Source organism: Aspergillus fumigatus, chromosome 6 (assembly GCF_000002655.1).
Source record: "Aspergillus fumigatus Af293 chromosome 6, whole genome shotgun sequence".
Classification (NCBI taxonomy): Eukaryota; Fungi; Ascomycota; class Eurotiomycetes; order Eurotiales; family Aspergillaceae; genus Aspergillus; species Aspergillus fumigatus.
The window spans coordinates 3,114,468-3,135,017 of NC_007199.1; the positions used below are offsets into that span (position 1 = coordinate 3,114,468).

At 49.6% G+C, this 20,550-nt stretch overlaps 5 protein-coding genes across 5 annotated transcripts; 2 read left to right on the plus strand and 3 right to left on the minus strand.

Moving 5' to 3' along the window:
- Positions 1 to 341: 341 nt before the first annotated feature.
- Positions 342 to 3,137, plus strand: AFUA_6G12360 (class I alpha-mannosidase 1A; the record flags this gene model as incomplete). Its single annotated transcript, XM_746021.1, has 3 exons — positions 342 to 1,369; positions 1,432 to 3,045; positions 3,098 to 3,137. The coding sequence occupies 3 exons, from the start codon at positions 342 to 344 to the stop codon at positions 3,135 to 3,137; spliced, it is 2,682 nt and encodes an 893-aa protein (XP_751114.1).
- Positions 3,138 to 3,539: 402 nt separating this feature from the next.
- On the plus strand, positions 3,540 to 6,295 carry AFUA_6G12370 (DUF2013 domain-containing protein; the record flags this gene model as incomplete). Its single annotated transcript, XM_077805098.1, has 7 exons — positions 3,540 to 3,835; positions 3,958 to 4,050; positions 4,153 to 4,271; positions 4,367 to 4,598; positions 4,663 to 4,763; positions 4,823 to 4,979; positions 5,034 to 6,295. The coding sequence occupies exons 1-7, from the start codon at positions 3,790 to 3,792 to the stop codon at positions 6,293 to 6,295; spliced, it is 2,010 nt and encodes a 669-aa protein (XP_077661229.1). The 5' UTR covers positions 3,540 to 3,789.
- A 434-nt stretch (positions 6,296 to 6,729) lies between these two features.
- On the minus strand, positions 6,730 to 7,971 carry scw4 (putative cell wall glucanase (Scw4); the record flags this gene model as incomplete). The annotated part of the gene is made up of 3 exons (XM_746023.1): positions 6,730 to 7,647; positions 7,711 to 7,838; positions 7,908 to 7,971. The coding sequence occupies 3 exons, from the start codon at positions 7,969 to 7,971 to the stop codon at positions 6,730 to 6,732; spliced, it is 1,110 nt and encodes a 369-aa protein (XP_751116.1).
- A 1,162-nt stretch (positions 7,972 to 9,133) lies between these two features.
- Positions 9,134 to 11,425, minus strand: lcbA (serine C-palmitoyltransferase subunit lcbA). The gene is made up of 4 exons (XM_746024.2): positions 10,930 to 11,425; positions 10,363 to 10,873; positions 9,802 to 10,293; positions 9,134 to 9,732 (listed from the first exon to the last, which is right to left on the minus strand). The coding sequence occupies exons 1-4, from the start codon at positions 11,256 to 11,258 to the stop codon at positions 9,550 to 9,552; spliced, it is 1,515 nt and encodes a 504-aa protein (XP_751117.1). The 5' UTR covers positions 11,259 to 11,425; the 3' UTR covers positions 9,134 to 9,549.
- Positions 11,426 to 11,795: 370 nt separating this feature from the next.
- On the minus strand, positions 11,796 to 18,641 carry fks1 (1,3-beta-glucan synthase). Its single transcript, XM_746025.2, has 4 exons — positions 17,924 to 18,641; positions 17,689 to 17,849; positions 12,358 to 17,640; positions 11,796 to 12,301 (listed from the first exon to the last, which is right to left on the minus strand). The coding sequence occupies exons 2-4, from the start codon at positions 17,823 to 17,825 to the stop codon at positions 12,007 to 12,009; spliced, it is 5,715 nt and encodes a 1,904-aa protein (XP_751118.1). The 5' UTR covers positions 17,826 to 17,849; positions 17,924 to 18,641; the 3' UTR covers positions 11,796 to 12,006.
- Positions 18,642 to 20,550: the final 1,909 nt, after the last annotated feature.

Below are 20,550 nucleotides of genomic sequence, written 5' to 3' on the forward strand. Positions count from 1 at the left end.
TACGGAGTACTCCGTAATCGATGTGATATGATCATTTGGACGGTTCAACCCGAGAGAGCCTGCTCCCAGTTTCTATTCTGCTCTTCGGCCTCCAAGAGAGTAGTAGAATGAGTGACCTTTACTCCAGCCTCTCGTTCAGTTTGTTGAAGTGTTTATTCTTGTAAAGTTTCTCTCTTGTGGTCTCCGCGGCCTTTTCTTGGTATCTCATGATCACATCCTTATTCCCGTCACTCTTTTATTCCTCTTGTTGAGGTTTTGATTTTTTTGATTTTTTTTTTTTTAATTTTTTTTTCCTCCTCATCTTCGTTGCGTCGCCTCACCGTCGCTATCGGTTGCCTGCCATGTTTCGAGCCCGTCGCTATCGAGTCTCCCTGGTTTTTGCAGTCATCTTTGTGCTGATCTTCATTCATTTCTCCCGATCCCGCGATACATCTGCGAGTACTGTGAGCATCCCCGCGCCGGTCGATCAGCCCAAGACATACCCTCAGAGACCACCCCCTGCTGCGCCCGACAACAAAAAACCCATCGCACCCGAATCTCCCTCCTCCCATGAGCCAACCTCCGAATTAGTCTCTACTCCGGCTCAGCAAGTTGAGAAGCCCGCTGCTCCCGACTCAAATCCCCCGCAGGATCTAGCGTCCGGCGCGCATGGACAAGCGTCATCCAAAGATGTTTCGGTTGCCGGTCAGACTGCAACATCATCCAGTGACAATGCATCTGCTAAGGGAGACGGTTCAGAAGTTCCCCCGTACCATTTGGACTATCACGGCCACGCACGTCTTGAGGCGGACCTTCCGGAAACGAATCGACCTACTGTGCACTGGAAGCAGGTGCAGGAACATTATCCTCTGGCGCCTGAAAACCTCATCAAATTGCCGACGGGGAAATCCAAGGCCCTTCCGAAAGTACAGGCTGCTTTTAGAGACGAGACAACCTCAGACAAGATACAGCGGGTGCAGCGGTTGTCGACCATAAAGGCGGCCTTTGAACATGCCTGGAATGGATACAAGACTTCCGCGATGGGACATGACGAGATCAAACCTCTGCGGGGCGGGTTCAGAGACCCGTTCATGGGTTGGGCAGCCACGCTTGTGGATTCCTTGGATACACTTTGGATCATGGACCTTAAGGACGAGTTCGCCATTGCCGTTGATCAGGTGAAGAAGATCGACTTCACAACCAGCAAAAGGGACGAGATTCCTGTATTTGAAACGGTCATCCGCTATCTTGGAGGATTGCTTGGCGCTTATGACATTTCCGGTCACAAATACGACGTACTCCTCGAGAAAGCGGTTGAGCTGGCGGACATCGTGATGGGTGCGTTTGATACGCCTAATCGCATGCCGACCATGTTCTACAAATGGACCCCGTAAGATCTACTTGTTGATCGTCTGAGTGCATTCAAGAACTGACTGATATGTGGAATCACAGGCATGATGCCGCCAAACCTCATCTTGCTGATTTTGACACGACCCTTGCCGAAATTGGCTCGCTGTCTGTCGAGTTCACTCGACTGGCACTATTGACTAAGCAAGACAAGTACTACGATGCCATTGCACGGATCACAAACGAGCTCGAGAAACTGCAGGATCACACCATGGTCCCTGGTCTGTGGCCGCTTAAAATCGATGCTTCCGGTTGTAGGACCGCCGCCTCACAGCTCAATAACGAGGTCCCTCGCAATGGTGTGGTTGATACTGAGCCGTCTGCCTTATCGCCTACGCCTGTGCATACGCCCGCCTTCTCTGCATCTCCCTCAATGTCTTCCGCATCTCCTTCCACGCCTCCTGTGCCCCGTTCCACACTTACACCTCTCTTAGCGCAAAACGAACGGCCGCTGCCTACAGACGCACAGAGTTACGCCAAATTCTTTGCTCGGCGCGATGGTGGTAGCTTACATATCGACGCGGAGCCGGCAAACTATGACGCCCCGAATGAAGGCGAGAATTCTGCAGTTACTAGTAGCTCTGGTGATAAGGCCTGCACAGGAGGTCTCACCGCGTCGCTCTACCCGAAACAGAAGTTTGGGCTCGGGGCCCGCGGTGATTCAACCTATGAGTACCTTCCCAAGGAGTATATGCTCTTGGGCGGTCTCAACGAGCAATACCCCGCAATGTACAAGAAAGCCTTGAATGCAGCGCGCGAACATCTCCTCTTTCGGCCCATGGTCAAGGACGAGCGTGATATCAGATTCTTGAGCACCATGACGCTGACGCGCCCTATAGCGGAACAGGCCCCTGAAAGTGTCTCTGCGACGTATGAGGGAACTCATCTGGGCTGCTTTGCGGGTGGGATGTTTGCTCTTGGTGCTAAACTATTTGGTATTGAAGGGGATCTGGACCTTGCTGCTAAACTGACCAATGCATGTGTTTGGGCTTATGGGGTCACCAAAACAGGCATCATGCCCGAACACTTCTTGCTCGTGCCCTGCAAAAAGGGCGAGCCGTGTGTCTGGAACGAGACCGACTACTGGAACGCACTCGATCCTAACGAAGAACAGCGGATCGCGGAGGCTGAAAAAGCCATTGAGCAGAAATCGAAAGCGAGTGACTCGACTAAGCGATCTACTACAAACGGGATTCGTAGGCGTGATTCATCTGGAAAATGGCACGTCATTGCCGATTCGGCAAAGACGGACGACCTGATCAACCATGATGAAGATGAAGTCAAGAAGCAAGATGCAAAGGATAAAGCTGTCCCTCATGAAATATTTGTCACCCAGCGAATCATGAACGAACGCCTACCGCCAGGCGTTACTCGCATTCTGAACCGTGCGTACCTCCTTCGTCCGGAGGCCATCGAGTCCGTTTTCTACATGTTCCGCATAACAGGCGACAACTACTGGAGAGAGAAGGGATGGGAGATGTTCCAAGCTGTGTCCAAGTACACCCGCACCGAAATCGCACATTCTGCGATCAACGATGTCACCCTTGAAAAGTCCAAGATGCAGGACACCATGGAGTCATTCTGGCTTGCGGAGACACTGAAATACTTCTATCTGCTTTTTGCCGACCCGAGCGTGGTCAGTCTTGATGACTATGTTCTGTAAGTACTCGCCAGCAACTATTGCTAGTAGCATAACTGACTTTTCTTGCAGCAACACCGAAGCTCATCCTTTGAAACGCCCGGCGTATTGACGGCCTTTCCTTTTGCCTTCTCAGGGTATATATTTCCCGTCATATGAATACTTTTTTTTGATGTAGAAGTATCGATACCACCTCCAAAGTACATGACATTTTCTTTCCAGTGGCTGGCTTGTCACGGCCTCTCTATGTTTTCTTCTCTGTCCATTACCGTTACTGCACCCACTTTAATGTTTGATTTAATGTGTACATATATGGCTGGAAGATTGCCAAATGAAAGCGATCACGAATCATAATGAGCGTGGTAGCTCTGATACCCCGATCTTCGATGAAAGCATTGAGAACCTGACAATAGAAGTAGTCGTAATGACCCAGAATTATAGTCCTCTTCATACCTCGGAGGGGAAACGTTCTCATCAGAAGCCGTACATCGTATGATATCCTGCGATCTTCATACTATGAAGTACAGTAAATCACTCTAGCAAAGATAGCGGTGGATCGCCGCAAATCCCCCACCGCCCGCCTTTCGCTTTGCCTTGACCGCATCCGTCGTCATCAACATTATCGCTTGGTAGCCCAGTTTTCCCTCGTGGTTTCCAGCCTCCTCGCACGGAGCAGCCCTCCCAACCAGCGGTTTCCGGGCACGAGACGGGATGAGTGCAGAGAGACGACTAGTCCGACGACGACGACGATCGAGCTGTGGGAAATGGAGTTTGAGGTCTCCCTGGAGAACGAGCAGCAGTTCTGGGACGGTAAGTTTGTTTGTCTGGCCGGTTGCTCGATAACTAGAGATTCTACCTATTTCCTTATAATTTACTTTGTTCTGCTTATCTCAGGGAATCGTTCGGTCATATCTAACGTGATTGTTTGGTAGAACTTCAAGAGATTGTTTCCACTCCTTGCAGCACCGAGGACCTCATCGATAATGCGCTCCGATCTTATTTGAGTTTGGCTACAAAGTACAAAGGTGGGAGATTATTCTTTGATTCTGATGGCAGCATGGGTTGGAAGCGAGCTTCCATGTTTTCTCCGATCTGATGCAGAGCTAACTGGACTTTGCCAATCGCAGATGAATACCTCAACTCACCGTTCGAGGTCTCGCGCTGCTCATATAAATTACTCGCATCAAGTATCTTTACCGCCCATGCCGACTACGTTCGAAGGCAGATGATATATGGCTTATTGCAGGTCTGCGCTGGATGAATTCCGCTCTTCCAAGGGCTTTCATATCCCTTCGGTCTGTCTTGCAATTGGGCCCGCTGACGGTTTTCGGTGCTGTACAGGAGGATGATCCGGACACGCTACATCTGATCGTTTCGTTCCTTCTGTTTGATGGCCGGCAGCATGAGGAGTCCTTTCGGATGATGAATGAGGAGGGTTCATTCCCGCGATTGCTAGAGCTTCTGCAACTCTACAAATTAAAGGATGGGGAGAATCAGGCTGCACTTCATCGCATGCTGATGGACTTGCTGTATGAAATGTCGAGAATCCAGCGGATAAGGATTGAGGATCTTGGTGAGTGTTCCAGGTGGCTTGGCTATTTGGAGTAATGGGCTAATAGGCAACGCATTTTGGGTAGTGCTTGTCGACGATGATTTTATCAAGGGCCTTTTCGAGATTATCGAAGATCTCTCCTACGATGCCAGCGACCCTTACCATTATCCGGTGATTCGCGTTTTGGTGAGAATTCGCTTCATCTGGCCTCGCATGGTTGATGTGTGTTACTGACCGAACGGTAGCTGGTTTTCAACGAGCAGTTCATGATTTCAGCGCATGATCCTGTGGTCGATAAATCGTCGACTCCCTTGACTAACAAGGTCATCAAGGTCTTGGCTATGCATGGAAATCTCTACAAGACGTTCGGCGAGAACATCATTCTCCTCATCAACAGAGAAGGTACCAACCTCCGAGATTCTTGTTTAGCAAAACAAATTCCCTAACGACTTCTAGCGGAAACATCTCTTCAGCTTCTCACGCTCAAGCTCCTATACCTCATATTTACAACCCCTAGTACTTATGAATACTTCTACACCAATGATCTTCATGTCCTGGTTGACATTCTTATTCGGAATCTTCTGGACTTGCCTGAAGAAGCATCTGCCCTACGCCATACCTACCTCCGCGTTCTCTACCCATTGCTCGCTCACACGCAGCTGAAGTATCCTCCCCACTACAAGCGCGAAGAACTCAAGAAAGTGCTCAATATCTTGGGCCGGGGCCAGCTATCAAGCGGTGAGGGCGACCTCGAGAGAATATTGCACTTTGAGGAAGTCGACGAAACCACGAGGAGACTAGTCCTCCGATGCGCAACAGTCGAGTGGTTGCGAAACGAGGAATCTGAATCACATAGAGAGAGCGTCGCCTCGTTTGACTCCACGACCGATGCAGTCCAGACGGACGCGGAGTCTGGTACTCCCACCAGCATGGAAGGCAGCTCCCCTGGGGCTCTATCACCCACCCGGCTTTGTGGATCGGGCTCTCCTAAGCCAGACGCGCATCGCAAGCCAAGCGCGGTACAGCGTCTCGGAATGCACGTGGAGCCAGCTTCATGCTCAGCTATCAGCGTGCAGGAAGTTGCCAACCAGCACGAGAAACCTGGCGTCATCACCCCTAGTCGCAATGACGCCCATCCCACAGTGAATTCTTCAACTACGGACACCAGTGCGACCATCAAACCTAAAATTAAGCCGGAGCCTCCCAAATCCCGACGCCGGCGCGGGAGACGCATCGCCGAGGAGGAAGACAATGCCGATAAAACCCCCGAGGGCACAGCATCAGCAGCATCGAGTCCAGCCACGGCTTCCACATCTGTAACTCCTCTGGTCGATTGCGGAAACTCTACAAGCATGTCTGGTCTCGCTCCACCAGTCCCTGCACACTTACGTCGTTCCGCATCGAATCCTCCTCCAGCCCTGCCACCTCCTCGACGTTCGAGTCACCCGGCCGTCCAGGCTCATCCTCTCTCCGGCAACTGCAGCCCTCTGAATAGCAGTCCTCTGAACGTCCCCTCCGTCGGCAAACACGGCCAGAAACCTGAACCGCCGAAGGCACGTCGTTGGGCGAGAGGAAGGCACGCACATGGTGACTCCGCGGACAGGTCCGGGAAGGATATGCCGATGAATGGTGAAATCTTGCGCGAGTCGACGGCCGAATCGAACTGTGGGACGGTGAGCGTGGAGGAGGCGGTTCAAAAGGTGTCGCTGGAGTCTTGATCATTTCGGGCAACGAATCTACGTACAAAGCATAGTCTTTTGCATCGCGTGTCAGTGCACAGAGATACCTTTTTGTTTTTGTTATCCTTGCACATACTCATTAAGCAGGAGGCTGCCGTCTGGGCTTGCCAAGTGATTCCACGATCAGTACGTTTCAATTTAGAATTCCATAATTCATATGACTCTGCTATTCAGTATGTACCCGAAATGTACATGACAAGAAAGGAGAGAAGCATCATAATCGCATACCAAAGCATCAATCAGATTGGACCATGAACTCATCAAGTCAAAACCCAACCCCACGCCATGCGCATGGAATGCTACGCGAAGCCATGCAGGGTGCCATGCAAGGTGCCATGCAGTGCAACGCAGATAGAACGCCATCAGCTAACCTCCACAGGAGCAAAGCAGCGCAACGCGGGAAGCCCTTTCCCTTACTCCCGATCCTGCTCACGCTCCCGCTCGCGCCCCATATCCTGAATCCCCCAGAACCGCTCCGCGCCAAACGTCCATTGATTATCCGACTTCCACAAGTCATCAAACGCAGTGAAGAGGACTAAGTCCGGATCGTCTGCAAACGCCTTTCTCAGACTCGCAATGGCTTTCTTCTGGTTCTCCGGCGACGGCACCGCGCGCCCATTCGGCTGGCCCGCATGAGGCCACCCCGACTCCGTGATTACCGTTTTCTTCCCGCCCGCCGCAGCGGAGATGCGGCGGGCCTTGTCGAGCGCGTACTCCCCCGCGGTTTCGGGGAGCTGGTTGTTATCGAAGAAGGCGTGGCAGTTGGCGGCGCAGTAGTCGGACGCGGCGCAGAGTTCCGGGTGCTGCAGCATCACGGAAAAGGTGTCGACTGTGACCACGGGGCCCTGGTAGCCTGCGCCGCGGAGGATGCCGCGGGCGGTGTTGACGGCGTTGACGACGTCAGCTGGTTTATTCTGGCCCTTGTTGACGAGCTCGTTGCCGATGGCGATGGTGTGGAAAATGGACCAGTCACCTCCTGCGGCGGTGGCGGCGTCGCGGATGTAATGCAGGCTGTCGGGGAAGTTATGGAGGTCGAAGACACCTGCGAAGACTTTTAGGCCGTGCTGTCTGGATGCTTGGGTGACGAGCTTGGTCTGATCGCAGTCGATGCCGTAGATGCGGATGAAGGCGTGATGGCGCAGGTGCTCAATGTCCTGGTTTATCTGGTCGAAGGTCTTGCAGGTGCCGTGGCTGGTGTAAGGCGAGTAGGTGATGCCGAAGCGAGGGCCCCGGTTTGTGTTCAGCTCAGGTACTTCGACGGTGAGTTTGGGGAGGGGGTTGTCAGGGATGATATTGTCGGTGTTTGGGAGCAGAGGCAGCTCCGTGGGCGACTGTCTCGGTGTCAGTTTTATATTCAGGCGGGTTATACATTGGTCAGTTGCAAATAAACATACGCTCTTGAAGGTTGCAGTAGGGGTTTGATGCTTATGCTCAATACCGATCGTGTGTCCAGCGTGATCGACCCAAACGATGACTTGCTCCTTGGGTTTGACATCGTGCTCGGCATTGCGACGGTGGCCAACTGAGAAGGTATCTACTAGTCAGCGATATCTTGGACACTCAAAGGTGTGTTTCTTTGATAATATCTTACCATGAGGGTGCGCTGCAGATCGGTAGGCCAACAACAGGGCCAGAAGGTTGACCTTGAGTCTCATTGCGACAGTCAATAAACAGTCCTCACGTTGAATCTTCTGGGCAATGTCTAAGAAACAGTAGCACCGAGAAGAATGATTTGGTGAGACTACTGAGATTGTGAGGCCAGACCCGGACTGTGGGCTTAAACAACCCAGCTATAGATGTACATTCACTGTCAAAGAGTCAGTGATAGCACCATCAGAGGCGTAGTGAATTAATGCCCACTTACTCTAGATCTCTAGAGGTGAAATCATCATGAATTCAGTAGTCCATCAATTGATTCAGACCCTAACTACCAGTACTTCACCCTCTCTCTGTGGAATGCAGGGCCCATACCTTGCCAAACCCCTCATACCAGAGGAATGTGGTAGGACCCGGATTGATAGCATGTTCCTCAGGGGCTGTATCCCTCTAACCCTCAAACTGGAAGACAGCATAGCATGGCTGACATGTTACGCCTTGATTCTACATAGCAGTACTCCGTACTGTTGTCGCAGCCCTTGGAGAAAACGGAAAGAAGTGCTCTTGTCTCAACCAGTATCAAGGGAGACTTCCTGGCTTAACCCTTCGATGCTCATTCCCTAACCGACACGATGGCATAGATAAACATCATTACATTTTAATCACCAAGATGTTCAGGGGTTAGCATGGGATACAGCTATGCAATTATGCGTTTACTCTTAGTACTGTCAAGAACGCCAAGCAGGGATAACCACAACCAGGTCGTACACAAAGGGGGGGGGGCACTATGATCCTGAGGCACCCATCCGACTGACTTTGGACGCCTCTAATACTGCCATCTGCATCATTGTCTTGGGTATCCTTGACTGCCATCAGCAAGTTATGGTGCTAGTTAGTCCAATCCTCTGTATCAAATCTTGGACCTACCGAGTCAGGCCTGAGACCCCAGAATTCCGAAGACTTTACTGTCGCCAAGGCGTTCAAAGGTATTATCGACCGGACCAAACCCGACGTTAGGTCCTCGCCCATAACAGGACAGGTGGTTTGAAGTGAACATGAAGGGCGGAAGGTCGAGACATTGGATATCGAGGGTGAGGTTTTGATTGGGTGCAATCGATAGAGGCTTCGCTGTGGGTAACTTCTTCTCATCATCTTCATTCATCAGACCTGTTTGAATTAGCGTCTTTGACACGGTCTACGTCCTCATATTCTCCTTATCTTGAACTATCAGGATCTATCCATATTGAGAGGATACCACTTTGCTCCCTTGTATTAAAAACATATATCTAATAATGTTAAGAGGTGAATACACAGCAAGCCCTAATTATGAACACTTGAGAAAGCGGTCTCCCATACAACACTAATGTCATTATGCCCGTTTCCTCACATGTGGTTAACGGTAAGATGGCCAGTCTTGCTCCAAATACACTTCACCAAAATGAAGTCGATAGCTACCGCGCGCATTCATCATGATGGTGCATTGTACTCAAAGTTAAGAGTAGGAGGCTCGTCAAGTCAGGAGAAAGACAACCGAAAAAGACACGGGGATGTAGGTCAATTACGAAGCGAACGAGGTCATGACAGCATGAGCGTTCCGGATTGAGACCCTTGAAAAGGAATCCGGGCGAAGAAGTGATCTACTTTCTCTTGCTCACAACCTTCGTGATAGCATGGCGAATAATCGTTCCGGCCTTTTCGATTTCCTTTTTCGTCAAGCCGATGGTGATACACACCTTGAGCGCTGGAGGAACAATTTGCTTCGGCTCAAAGTTATCATCCAGAGACTTGAGACGGCTAATAAGGACACCATTCGCAAGGCACTAGCAGAAAGTCAGTTCTCATTGAACTCCCATGACAACGTGGAAGCGCTCAGATCCGAGATTGCATACCTCGTCAACCACATCCTGCAGCAAATATTGCTGGTCTTCCGCAGTAAGTCTCTTCGCGGCCACCACCTCGGGTTTCAAAACAAGGATCATGACGGGATTCTCAGGAGCGCTGGTACAATACACCCAATCACTGCGAGGATCCAATTGTGCCCACATAGCTTTGGTGTGCTCCCTGAGCTGCGATACTAGTTCAGGGCCATTCTGAAGCAAGTTGATCGTGGCACTGGCTGTCGTCGATAGAAGGGCAGGCAATGCCGCTGAAAATGTATATGCCGCGGCAGAGATACGTTGATGATGGACAATTTCCTCAGAACCAGCACAGAAACCGCCTCCAGCGACGAGTGGGCCGGCCAGCGAGCCCACAATCATATCAACTTCAGCCGCATCGACGTTTTGGTGCTCAGTGACGCCTCGGCCGGTCCTTCCCAAGACGCCAAATGACCAAGTTTCGTCGAGGATGAGTCGGAATTTGTACTTGAGTTTCAGTTCAATCTTGCCTGTGTGTCAGACCGTGCCATGGTATGCATTCTCAGAGCCGGAGGGAATGGAAGAATTACATACGATTTTGGGAAGATCGACCATGTCACCATACGATTCGAAAAGGCCCTCGGTGATGATGAACCTTCTCGTGAGGGGCTTTCTCGCTTGCTCTTTGGTGATCTTTGCAAGAACTCTTTCCAAGTCTTCCAAATCGTTATGCTCATACCACCGGACCATGCTGCGCGAAATCTGAATGCCTTTCCGAATGGCGAAATTGACACCCTTGTCAGCAACGATAATATCTCCACGTTTTGAAAATGCTGGGATGACGCTCGATATGGTAGAGAATGCCTGGGAGTAGATGATGCAAGCCGCTGTGCCGAGATAGGCAGCAACATCAGCTTCGGTCTTCATGTGCACGTCTTGTGTGCCGTAAAATCCTCGGGGACCACAGGGGCCAACCCCATAATTGCGGAGCGTCTGGATTGCCTTTTCCTTGAGACCCTCGTTTGTATTAAAATTATAGAAGTTGAGAGAGCCAAGATTCATCACCGTACGGCCGCTGGACAGTTTTGACTTGGGTCCGATCGGACTATAGACCATCAAACATCAGCGTCGCAGTAACAATTGGAATGAGAATAGAAATACCCAACGATTACCGTCCGCTTCTCGACCTCCATTTCTTCCAGAGCTGTGGGTTGTCCCACAAGAGGCTCCGGCGTCCATTCATCCACAAGGTCATCAATCTCATCCTCGGAAAGTTTAACAACTCCGGGTTTCGTTGAGTACTTTGGTGCGAGCAGATAGCGAACTGCGAATAGGAAAAGGAATAATTCGACGGCGGATCGGATCGGATCATTTTGATAGCTCGATTTCACGTACCGCAGGAAAATCGCAGATCCTGGTAGACGGTGAAATAGATTCGCGAGCTCATGGAGGTATTCCGAAAGAAGGCGTTGGGTCTCCTGGATATCCATGGTGAATGGAAAGAACGCGCGGCCTTCGGGGCACAAGGCCAAAGTTTGAGCTTCAGGAAAGGTAGATAGATGTAATCATTCACGGGCAGTTTCAGCAATAATAATACTATCGGCAGACGAGGGACAATCCGGGGAAACGCAACGAAAAGATGAGCCCTCGATTTGGAATATCCAGAGTCGGGATAGGACGACTGGCGAAACACGTTGCGCACGTGACGTGCCTAAAAGGGTTCTTTCGCAGGCAACGACGACACAAATGACAGACACTACGGGGTATAGATACTAAAGTCCTATTTCTATCCAGATGCCGAGACCCATACAATGCGTCTTGAAGTAATAGACTATGATATTTCTGTTCTATCCATCGCGATGATCACCACATGAGGCTGTCATTATAACCCGCAATGCAGTACGAAATTGCGACGTCCTGGGCCTCTGAGAACAAACGATCTCAATGTCGTGTGGATTGCCAAATGTACAATACCATGCATGATGCCTAGGATCACAGTACTAATAACCTTGATGATAATGCGGTTTATGATGAATCCTCTGTATTGATTTCAGGGCCCTCGAAATAACTAGACAGTAAACAAATTGAACAGTGAAAAACAGCAACTTTATGCGGCTCAGCAGCGACTTCGAGGCGCTGGATACTTTATACAGCTCGTGGTCATGATGCCATTTCTGCAAAAAATCTGAAAACAGGCAAACAAAGAGAGTCGAGAATTAAAGAAAACTACAGCGCTTTCTAGCTCGTTGCAGTAGCCACGCTCGAGGCGCTCTCAACTGGCTCAAATCCAGCGGGAATGTTGTTGCCGGTGTATGTCACCATAGTATCGTTGTTGTCCTTGTCAAGAGGCTGGAGCAAGTTGAATGGAAGATTGGGAGTTTTAACCAATCCCATAGAGCGAACAACAAGTGGGGCAATGAGAAGGACAAGGAACAGAATGAGCATCCCAAAGTAGAGAATAGCAAAGCGGATGACTCTTCTCTTCCTGAGCTTCGATTGCTTCAGTGAGTAAATTGGAGGGCGGATTTGGCGACTAGACGAGTGTTAGACAAGATAAGATCAAATATCGTGGTGAAAATTGTTCCTTACCTTGGGCGCAGCCAGAAGAGCATGACCGAGTGGAATTTATCAATGAATGGGACGCAGAGGGCAGGCAGCATGGCGAACAAGAGTACGTGACCCAAAACGAAGTCTGCAGAGAAGTATCCCAACTCCGTAATCTTGCACAGGAACTCACGACCGGGTTGTGACATCGAGTGCCAACCCATGTTGTACCACTTGCCAGTCCACCATGCGATATTAGACTGGTCATGCTTGAACTCGCGGGTCAATGCAAGGGCAATGATGAGCTTGTAGATGAAACGCTGAATGGCCGCTGCTGCAATCATGCCAATGAGCATTCTCGGCCAGGACCAGGATTCAAGGAAGAACATGACTTCGAAGATGGCGAGCAGTACAATGACAGCTATAGCGTGCGCAATGGCAGCGAGAACAGCACCGAATTTCTTGCAGCACATGCTGAAGATGGGTCCCATACAGCAGGCCATGCCGAAGAAAACACCAGCAACACCTGCGTTGATGGCGATTGGTCCAGCGGCAACAATGGCGAGTCGCAGGATGGCATCCGTAGGTTCCGGGTTATCACGTACTCCAGTCCTGGAGTTGATGTAGAGATAAGGAACCAGCGTCACAGCAACAAGTACTAGGGGTGCAATAATCTCGCTGAAGAAAATATTGGTGAGACGAGCCCTAGGAACATCGCCGGAGCCCTTCTCGGATGGCACACCAAGAAGCTTGCGCTTGTAACCAGTGATCCGAGTACGAGAGAGGCGACAAAATCCAATCCAAGAAGAAGCGTGTGAGCGCGAATTACCACGTGAAAGCCACCTGAGATAATCGCGGTAATCAATGAAGAAATCATTCCAGGCGAACTGGTGGGGGTTGAATAAGAACGGCGAGATGCAGAGGGCAAGCAGAGAGACCCAGAACCAAATGAGAGCCGCCGTCCAGACGGTGGATGTCGCGAAAAGAAGCATAAGCAGCGAACGCGCGCCAGCGTAAATGGAGGGACCTGCAAAACGCGAGTATAAGACACCAAAGGGAATGCGGGCTGTGGCAAAGCCACGACCAGTACCGATATATCGCGCACCGCCGAAAGAAAGGTTCTGGTGGACAGCGTTGGCATAGATCTGGCAGACAAAAACCTCGAACATGAATGAGACAGAACCGAAGTGTTTGGCTAGACGCATGGCCATCCGCCATACTCCCCTCTCTGTCAGTTCCTGGACAGCCAGTGGGACGAAAGAGATGAAGAAGACGATAAAGATTGAGATGATACAACGGTTGACCCAGTCGACGATCGGTGTGAGATTGGCACAGTAAGTGGGTCGAAGAGGATCAGTGATCGGCAAGTCAGGGTTGTAACGGCAAGTGATGGTCTCGTGCTTCAGAGCTCCCAGGTTGATTAGGACGATCATGAACATCTGTACCGACAACATGATAAACATGTTGTTAATGTGGAAGCCAGGATGAGCATAGTAAAACGACAGGAAGCGGTCGAGAGGCAATTGAGTGCCGAGATAGTAGTATTCTCTGGACAACATCTGTTCGCCCATACCCGTACCGATCTTGGTTGTGAAGTTCAAAATGGAGCCAAACCCGAGATCACGACCTTTACCACATTGGTAGTACTCGCAGTGCTTGATGCGACCACCACGAATCATGGCATTCATACCGGCATAGATATCCTCGTTCAGATGCAGACCTTTTTGAGCTTTGGAGATACCGCCACGAGTTGTCATGAAGATGCCGTTGAGGAAATCGGGGTGACCATAGTGAAGCTTACCACCGATCTGAGCCAAAGTACGGGCAAAAAGGGTACCGAAAGTCTGTTCCTTCCCAGCCGCGACGTCACCGAGCACGCCGATATTCTCGGAGAAAATGTATTCGCGGGCACCAAGAATGGCCACAGGGTTGGTGTTCGTAGAGGGAATGCCGGGCGTGTAGGGCGAGACGTTGTCAGTAGTCAATTCCTCGAACTCGGCGAGGACACTACGGATCTTGAGACACTCTTCCAGATAGTTGTCCTGATTGGCATCGATCACTTGGATATACTCGCCACGGTAGAAGATGATTGAGTGATTCTGGTTGTCAGACTTCCCGTCTCCTAAAATAGGGTTTCCAGAAAGCTGGATCCTAAACTTCGGCTTCCGCATACCATTCTCCAACAGCTCGCAGTGTCCGTCAATAAGGGCAGAGTACAAACGGGGCTCTTCACCTTCATTGACGGGAGGTTCCTCATCCAGGTAGGCAATTTGAAGATCTGGATAAGCCCTGAGAAGGAACTCTGTATTCTCACGCTCTTCCTTATTGAACTTGGCGTAGCGTTGCATAGAAACGACAATCTTGAACTTGCGACGAGCCATCCTCTCAAGTTCGCGTTCCAGCTTCTCGGAATTGCCACCGAACATCTGCACGACCTCTGGATTTTCAACCCGGTACAGGAGCTTGATCGCCCTGCTGTAATTCATGAACCCCGAAACGGTGCGGTAGAGAGTCTGTGAACGCAATGAGGACCAAATACGAGTCCGAAGGGTGTACTCTGGAGCAGCGGACTTGAAACCAATGCAATAGAAAGGAAGATCATCAATCTTGCTCTTGGCAACATCCTTCTCACTCTTCTCAGGTTCGCCATTGAACTGGGACGTTTCATCGGCCAAAATCTTGGTGTCTTTGACGAAGCAGTCCCACTCGTGAGGATGAAGTTGTTTGAGGTATTCCAGCAGCGTCACACGAGAGTAGGGCTCATCCTCGCGGATAATCTCACGCAGGGATAGGAGGATCTTCTCGCTATAGTGGGGAATCAGAACGGTGAATGTAGGCATGTTGTCCACAGGAAGGGGCTCGGGCATGGGGGTAGAGAGTGATTGCGCGAAGAACGAGATCCGACGCTCAGCTTCACTACCAGGCGGGAAGAACTCAGTCTTGAAGGATTGATCCTCTTGAGACACAAAGAAAGTGGGCGCACGCAGGGTCCGTTTGCCTTCCTGCTCAGAAGGAACCTGGTGGTAGAGGAGCTTCTGAACATGGTCTATAGCCAGCAGATGCTCCCGGTACATTGAGATGATGATGGCATTCCAAACTTGAGAAATCAATACCTTAGGCTTGTACTTGATTTCCATGTCGGTTGTGGCGAGAACCTTTGAGTAAATACGCTTGGGCAGTCGGGAGAAGATATTTCTCCAGGGCGACCAGATCGACACACCCAGGTAGAACGACCTCGCAACAGAGAAGACAGTGTTGCAAATAATGTACCAAAGATAGCTGTCCAAGAAGAAGAGCGTCAAGTCCATGAAGAACATCAAGCCGAGAAGAATCTGGGGCTGTTTGTGACATAGAACGTTCCCAATGTATTTCACACCCGCACACTGATGTATCTGCATGGGTGAGAGAATCCGGATCGGATCCTTGAAAGACAGGGTCAGGAAGAAGTACGATTCCGCCAGTTTAGCACCGAAAACACAGACCCATAGGCCGTACGACATCCACATATCGTTGCCGTGCAGACGTGGGAAGCTTGCAGTGAATGTCTGGCTAGCCACATACTGACGGCCATGCTTCTTGAGGTAACTGCCGAAAAGCCCACCAAGTGGCATGACAGAGAAGAATACGAAAGTTGCCAGCGCGACGAAAAAGTGGACGATACCAACAATCAAAGGGATGGTTTTGCTGATGCCCATGCTCTTGCTGTAGGCGAAGACAAACACACCAGGAGCCAGATTGATGACGAAAACAAGGATCAGAAACATCAGTCGTTTGGTGAGGTGTTGAGCACCTGCCCAGCGCCTAGGCACGTACATCCATTCACAGATAGTAGCTGCAATCTGGATGAAAGAGACGAGGGCACCTCCGAAACCAACGGCGGACCAAATCCTGTAACCGGGAGGCTTATTGTTCACTTGCTGTTGATAATTGTCGGTGTAAAGCGATTGTGCGTTAAAAGCAGTAAAGAACCAGAAAGCACCCAGATGGATGACCCAGATACGGTTGAAGTTGGTGATCATGTGGAACCAAGATCGTGTTTCCTTGTAGGTCTTGAAGAAAGCCTTCTTCCAGACGACATCCTTCAGCTTTGTCCACCGCTCCGCCGGTGGGATGTCAACCAGGCGTGTCTTGTCCTCCAAGGCAATCCGTTCGATTCCTTCTGGGTACCAGAAAAGCTGGTTCATATCATCGTAACCAATGATCTGATTATGGTCGCGCTCACGACGTACATATTTCCCATCCACGATTTCATAGCCTTGATCACGACAATATTGGTAAAGAGGCGTGATGATCTCGTTAAGATAAGTGAATTCTTCAACAGGCTCAACTCGGTTCTGACACTCGGGCGAATTGTAGTAGTCATCGGCACATTTGAAGATGAAGCAAAGACATTCGGGTAAGAACCGGACCTGGTTGGCTTCGCCCCAGCACAGCAAGAACAGTGCCAGTTGGCGAACTCTATCATGCTGGGACATTTTGTTCATCCGAGTCTTCCATCTGTACTCGGCGGCTTCCAAGCTGTTGTCACCTTCCAGGGCTTCCAAGGTTTCCTCAACGTTCTCTGGGTTCTGCTGGGCCGCTTTCTTGGCTGCTTTCCGTGCTTTCCTTGTCTTACGATCAGCTTTTCCAAGCTTCATATTGGCGAATCCCACGGCATCATCCAAGTCCAGGTGGGCAGCAAAATACCAGCGCCGATAGTTGGCATTGTCACCTCCAATGTAGTCGGCGTGCAAGGAAAGAAGTGCCTGGTTAGGCGTCATGCGGGAAGCGCGAGAATCCAGCATCGTCATCAAGTGATCATACATGTTGCGCATGCTGTCTCGTTGGAAACCGAACTTATTTACGAGATCGAGGAAAATGTCTTCGATCTCTTCCTTGGAAACGGGGACCTGACCGTCCGACGCCCACGCAGGGTAAGGCTCCCGAGATCGCTGACCGGCGGGCAGAGCATTGCCGTAGTCCATGCCGTACACTGGGGTTGATGCTCCGGAGGACCTGTTGGCCCCATACGAGATCTGGGAAGACGGCGGGCGGTACCCGTACCCACGTCCACCATACTGGCTGTCAGCATAGCTGTTGTAACGTTCATCACCGCGACCATAGTAGTCCATGTCGGCGGCACGAGCGGTTTCAGACCTCATGGTAAAGTCACTAAATGTCTCCGAGTCTTCTTCTGAATCACCTCGACGTCTTCCCCGATTATCGTAGCCCTGCTGGCCATTGCCCTGGTCGTAGTAGTGGTCACCGTAGTAGTCGTCGTGCGGCTGACCAGCATCGTAGTATCCTCCTTCTTGCTGATTGTGGTTGCTGTCCGGGCCATAGTACCCGCTATGACAGGTTAGTAAGTGTCTGCACACTTAAGAGTTGGAGACATACGATCTGTCGTAGTACCCATCACCATAGTCATGGTCATAGTAAGCCTGCCCATGCTCATCTTGGTAGAAGGAGTCACCATGTTCCTGATGGCCATAGCCATCATTGTAATGGCCTCCCCCTTGTTGATATCCCGACATGCTGGAATGAAACTGTTGACAGCTCTGTGGCAGACGGTAGAATCTTAGTTTCTGGTGTACTTTCGCAAAAAAAGATGACAGGTGAAACGGAACCTTACATCAAGGACTACCCATTAAATGATTAGAAGTTAAAGACCAATCGTTCCACAATATCAGAGCATCGATCGACGACAGCGCAGCCGTCTCCCAAGGGCTGAATCTCGAGTCGCAGTACACCAGACGCGTCGTGATCTATATTGACGATTCACCAGTCCCAGATTGCCCAGCCGTTTCGTTGGTGATGAGATGGTGGGCTATTCTTCAACCCAAACAATGAACCAGATGACCGTTATCAACAAAGGTGATTAACGAGCGGATGTGGAAACGAGAGGGAAGATAAGAAAGCGAAGAAAAAAGAGAAAAGAAAAGAAGAAGGTCGATGCTGAGGAAAAACTGAAGTATTCGATTGCAGAATCAATAATGTAGATTTAGTCTCTGATGCAACAACCCAGGCCGCAGAAAACGGGCACCCTCCTCTTTCCTCAAACGAAAGCCAGAAAGAAGGGAAGGGAGCGTTTGGCCAAAGTTTGTCGCCAGAAAAACTTCTACTTTCCTTCCTCTGACAATAACAATATTAAAGAGCGAACAGAAACGTCAAAACGAGAGTGGTCAGAACAGAAGGAAAATGACCAAGAGATGAACGAAGGTAGGGAGGAAAGACCTGGGTTGGACAGTAGTGAGGAAAAGGAAAAGGATTGACCACCAACTCAGGGAAAATGCTGGCGCTACGGCAATTGTGGTTATTTTGGGATCTGGATCTGCCAACTTACGGGCAACAATTAAGCACATGAAGGTGTTACCTTCCTTTACTGCTATTTTGGACTAAGTGTACACAAATGTATGTATGGTAAGCTCGAAGTAGGTGGGGAAGGTACTAGACCGGTATCGTATGGTAACTTTTAGTGATTGCGTTGAACATGATGCAGGCGTTGCACCATGTTTAAAAAGGTCCACTGTTGTATGGGTTACCTAAATCTGTATCAGGTACCATCTTGACCTAGAAACAATAATTACATCAATAGATGTGGCTCATCCCTTTATGATTTGGGAGAGGCTGGCAGAAATCAACCAATAACACCAGCCATCTTTCTCATAAAAGAACCTGAGAGGGAGTCAAACAGCTTTGTTCTGTCAGATTATGTAGACTTTTTTATTCTGTGTTTATCTACTTTTAATTTTTAAATAATGTGTTGGCGTTCCAAGTTTTATAGCCACCACCTTCTTTCAATCACATCAAGCAGGTTGAGACTCGAAGTTTAGACAAGCTAAAGTGTAGTGGTGGATTCACAGTAGCAAATGACCAGCCACCATGAACTCCGGAACCCATGGAAGCTGATGGCGCCGGGCGGCCCCTGAAACCAGATCCACTCCGTTCTTGAGACGCAACAACGATAGGCTCGTAATTATCATGGGCCCTAATACAGGGCTCGTAGAAATGTAGGTATTTTACATAGTACGCAGGAACTAAGGTAAATTACAGAGCACAGCAACTTTATGGGGGACAATTTGTTTGTGAGCTTTTGGTATGCAGGGATGTACGCCGCCCATTCTTGTTAATGGGTCTTGGGGATTTCCGTTCAGCATTAGCATATATTTGAGTGGCAACCTTATGAATGCGTCGCTATGCGGTTGCAGTTAGGACGAAGGAAAAAGCTCTGTTTATTATTGTTATGGCTCTGATAATACTTATATCTGCATGGCTCGTAATGAGACTCTTTAAACATCAGTTACTTACCATAGATGCATTATGCTTCCAACCATAAGGCAGTAACAACTTATGCCCCTGCAAATCACGTCCCAAATGTAATATAATTGCTACTGCTGGTACTGCTGCTAAGTGGATTTCACTAATATTGCAGTTGCGAGTTTAAATAGCAAGTTGATTATTGTTACATTAATTGCTTTGTATATGTGATACGTACCTGCATTGAATCCTGTCAAGATTCCGTCCATCAAATCCATCAGACTCTCCGAATTTAACGGGTTTTTTGCTCCATATTAAGATGCGACCTACAAACTACAAAGTTATATACGTAGTAACTTACGTATCGATTGCAGTAGGTAGTGCCTAATATAGGAGCTAGAAACTTTTGTAGCTGAATGCAGCCATGAATAGAATCAGTTTCGCCACTCTGAAGACAACTAAGAGAATTTATGCTTGGGAGATTGTACGGTCTATCCACGAGGTATGGTCTGCGAATAATCCCTACGTATCAGCCTTGCCTTGGCAGAATAAGCAAGATAACACTGTAACACCAAGTCTTAAGCCTAAAGTGGTATGGTGCCGCAGAAATAAGTGTCTGCCGATCCTAATGGTCCGGCGTCAGGACAGCGTCCTCCATTTAAATCAACATATCACCAAATTCGCTCCCAGCTCTCACAATTCCGAAAAGTAAAAGTCCAGATATCTCAGCCTGAAGCTCGAACGTTACGCCCACTGTTGGCTGACAGATTGATATCCATGACAGCACACCGTAGACGGCTTCTCTAGGTTAGTAGCCCATCCAAGGCCGTAGTAATAGTGTAGAGGTACGAAGCACACAAAGCCTTGAGAACAGAATTATGATGCAATCGTACTGCCACACTGTACCGTCAACTGAGCTACACTTTCTTTCGGCGACCCTTCTGAGCACTGCGAATTAATTACCTTTTGCACCGCATTGTCTGCACAGAATAAGGACTAGGT

What these genes read in the sequence shown, in the direction of transcription:
- fks1 (XM_746025.2), bottom strand. Translation starts at nt 17,825, where the DNA reads ATGTCGGGATATCAACAAGGGGGAGGCCATTACAATGATGGCTATGGC. An exon ending in GATGGGTACTACGACAGATC is followed by an intron (nt 17,641 to 17,688) that starts GTATGTCTCCAA and finishes AACCTGTCATAG; the next exon opens with CGGGTACTATGGCCCGGACA. An exon ending in CTCTTCTGGCTGCGCCCAAG is followed by an intron (nt 12,302 to 12,357) that starts GTAAGGAACAAT and finishes ACACTCGTCTAG; the next exon opens with TCGCCAAATCCGCCCTCCAA.
- lcbA (XM_746024.2), bottom strand. Translation starts at nt 11,258, where the DNA reads ATGGATATCCAGGAGACCCAACGCCTTCTTTCGGAATACCTCCATGAG. An exon ending in TGGTCGATCTTCCCAAAATC is followed by an intron (nt 10,294 to 10,362) that starts GTATGTAATTCT and finishes CACACAGGCAAG; the next exon opens with ATTGAACTGAAACTCAAGTA. An exon ending in TGCAGGATGTGGTTGACGAG is followed by an intron (nt 9,733 to 9,801) that starts GTATGCAATCTC and finishes ACTTTCTGCTAG; the next exon opens with TGCCTTGCGAATGGTGTCCT.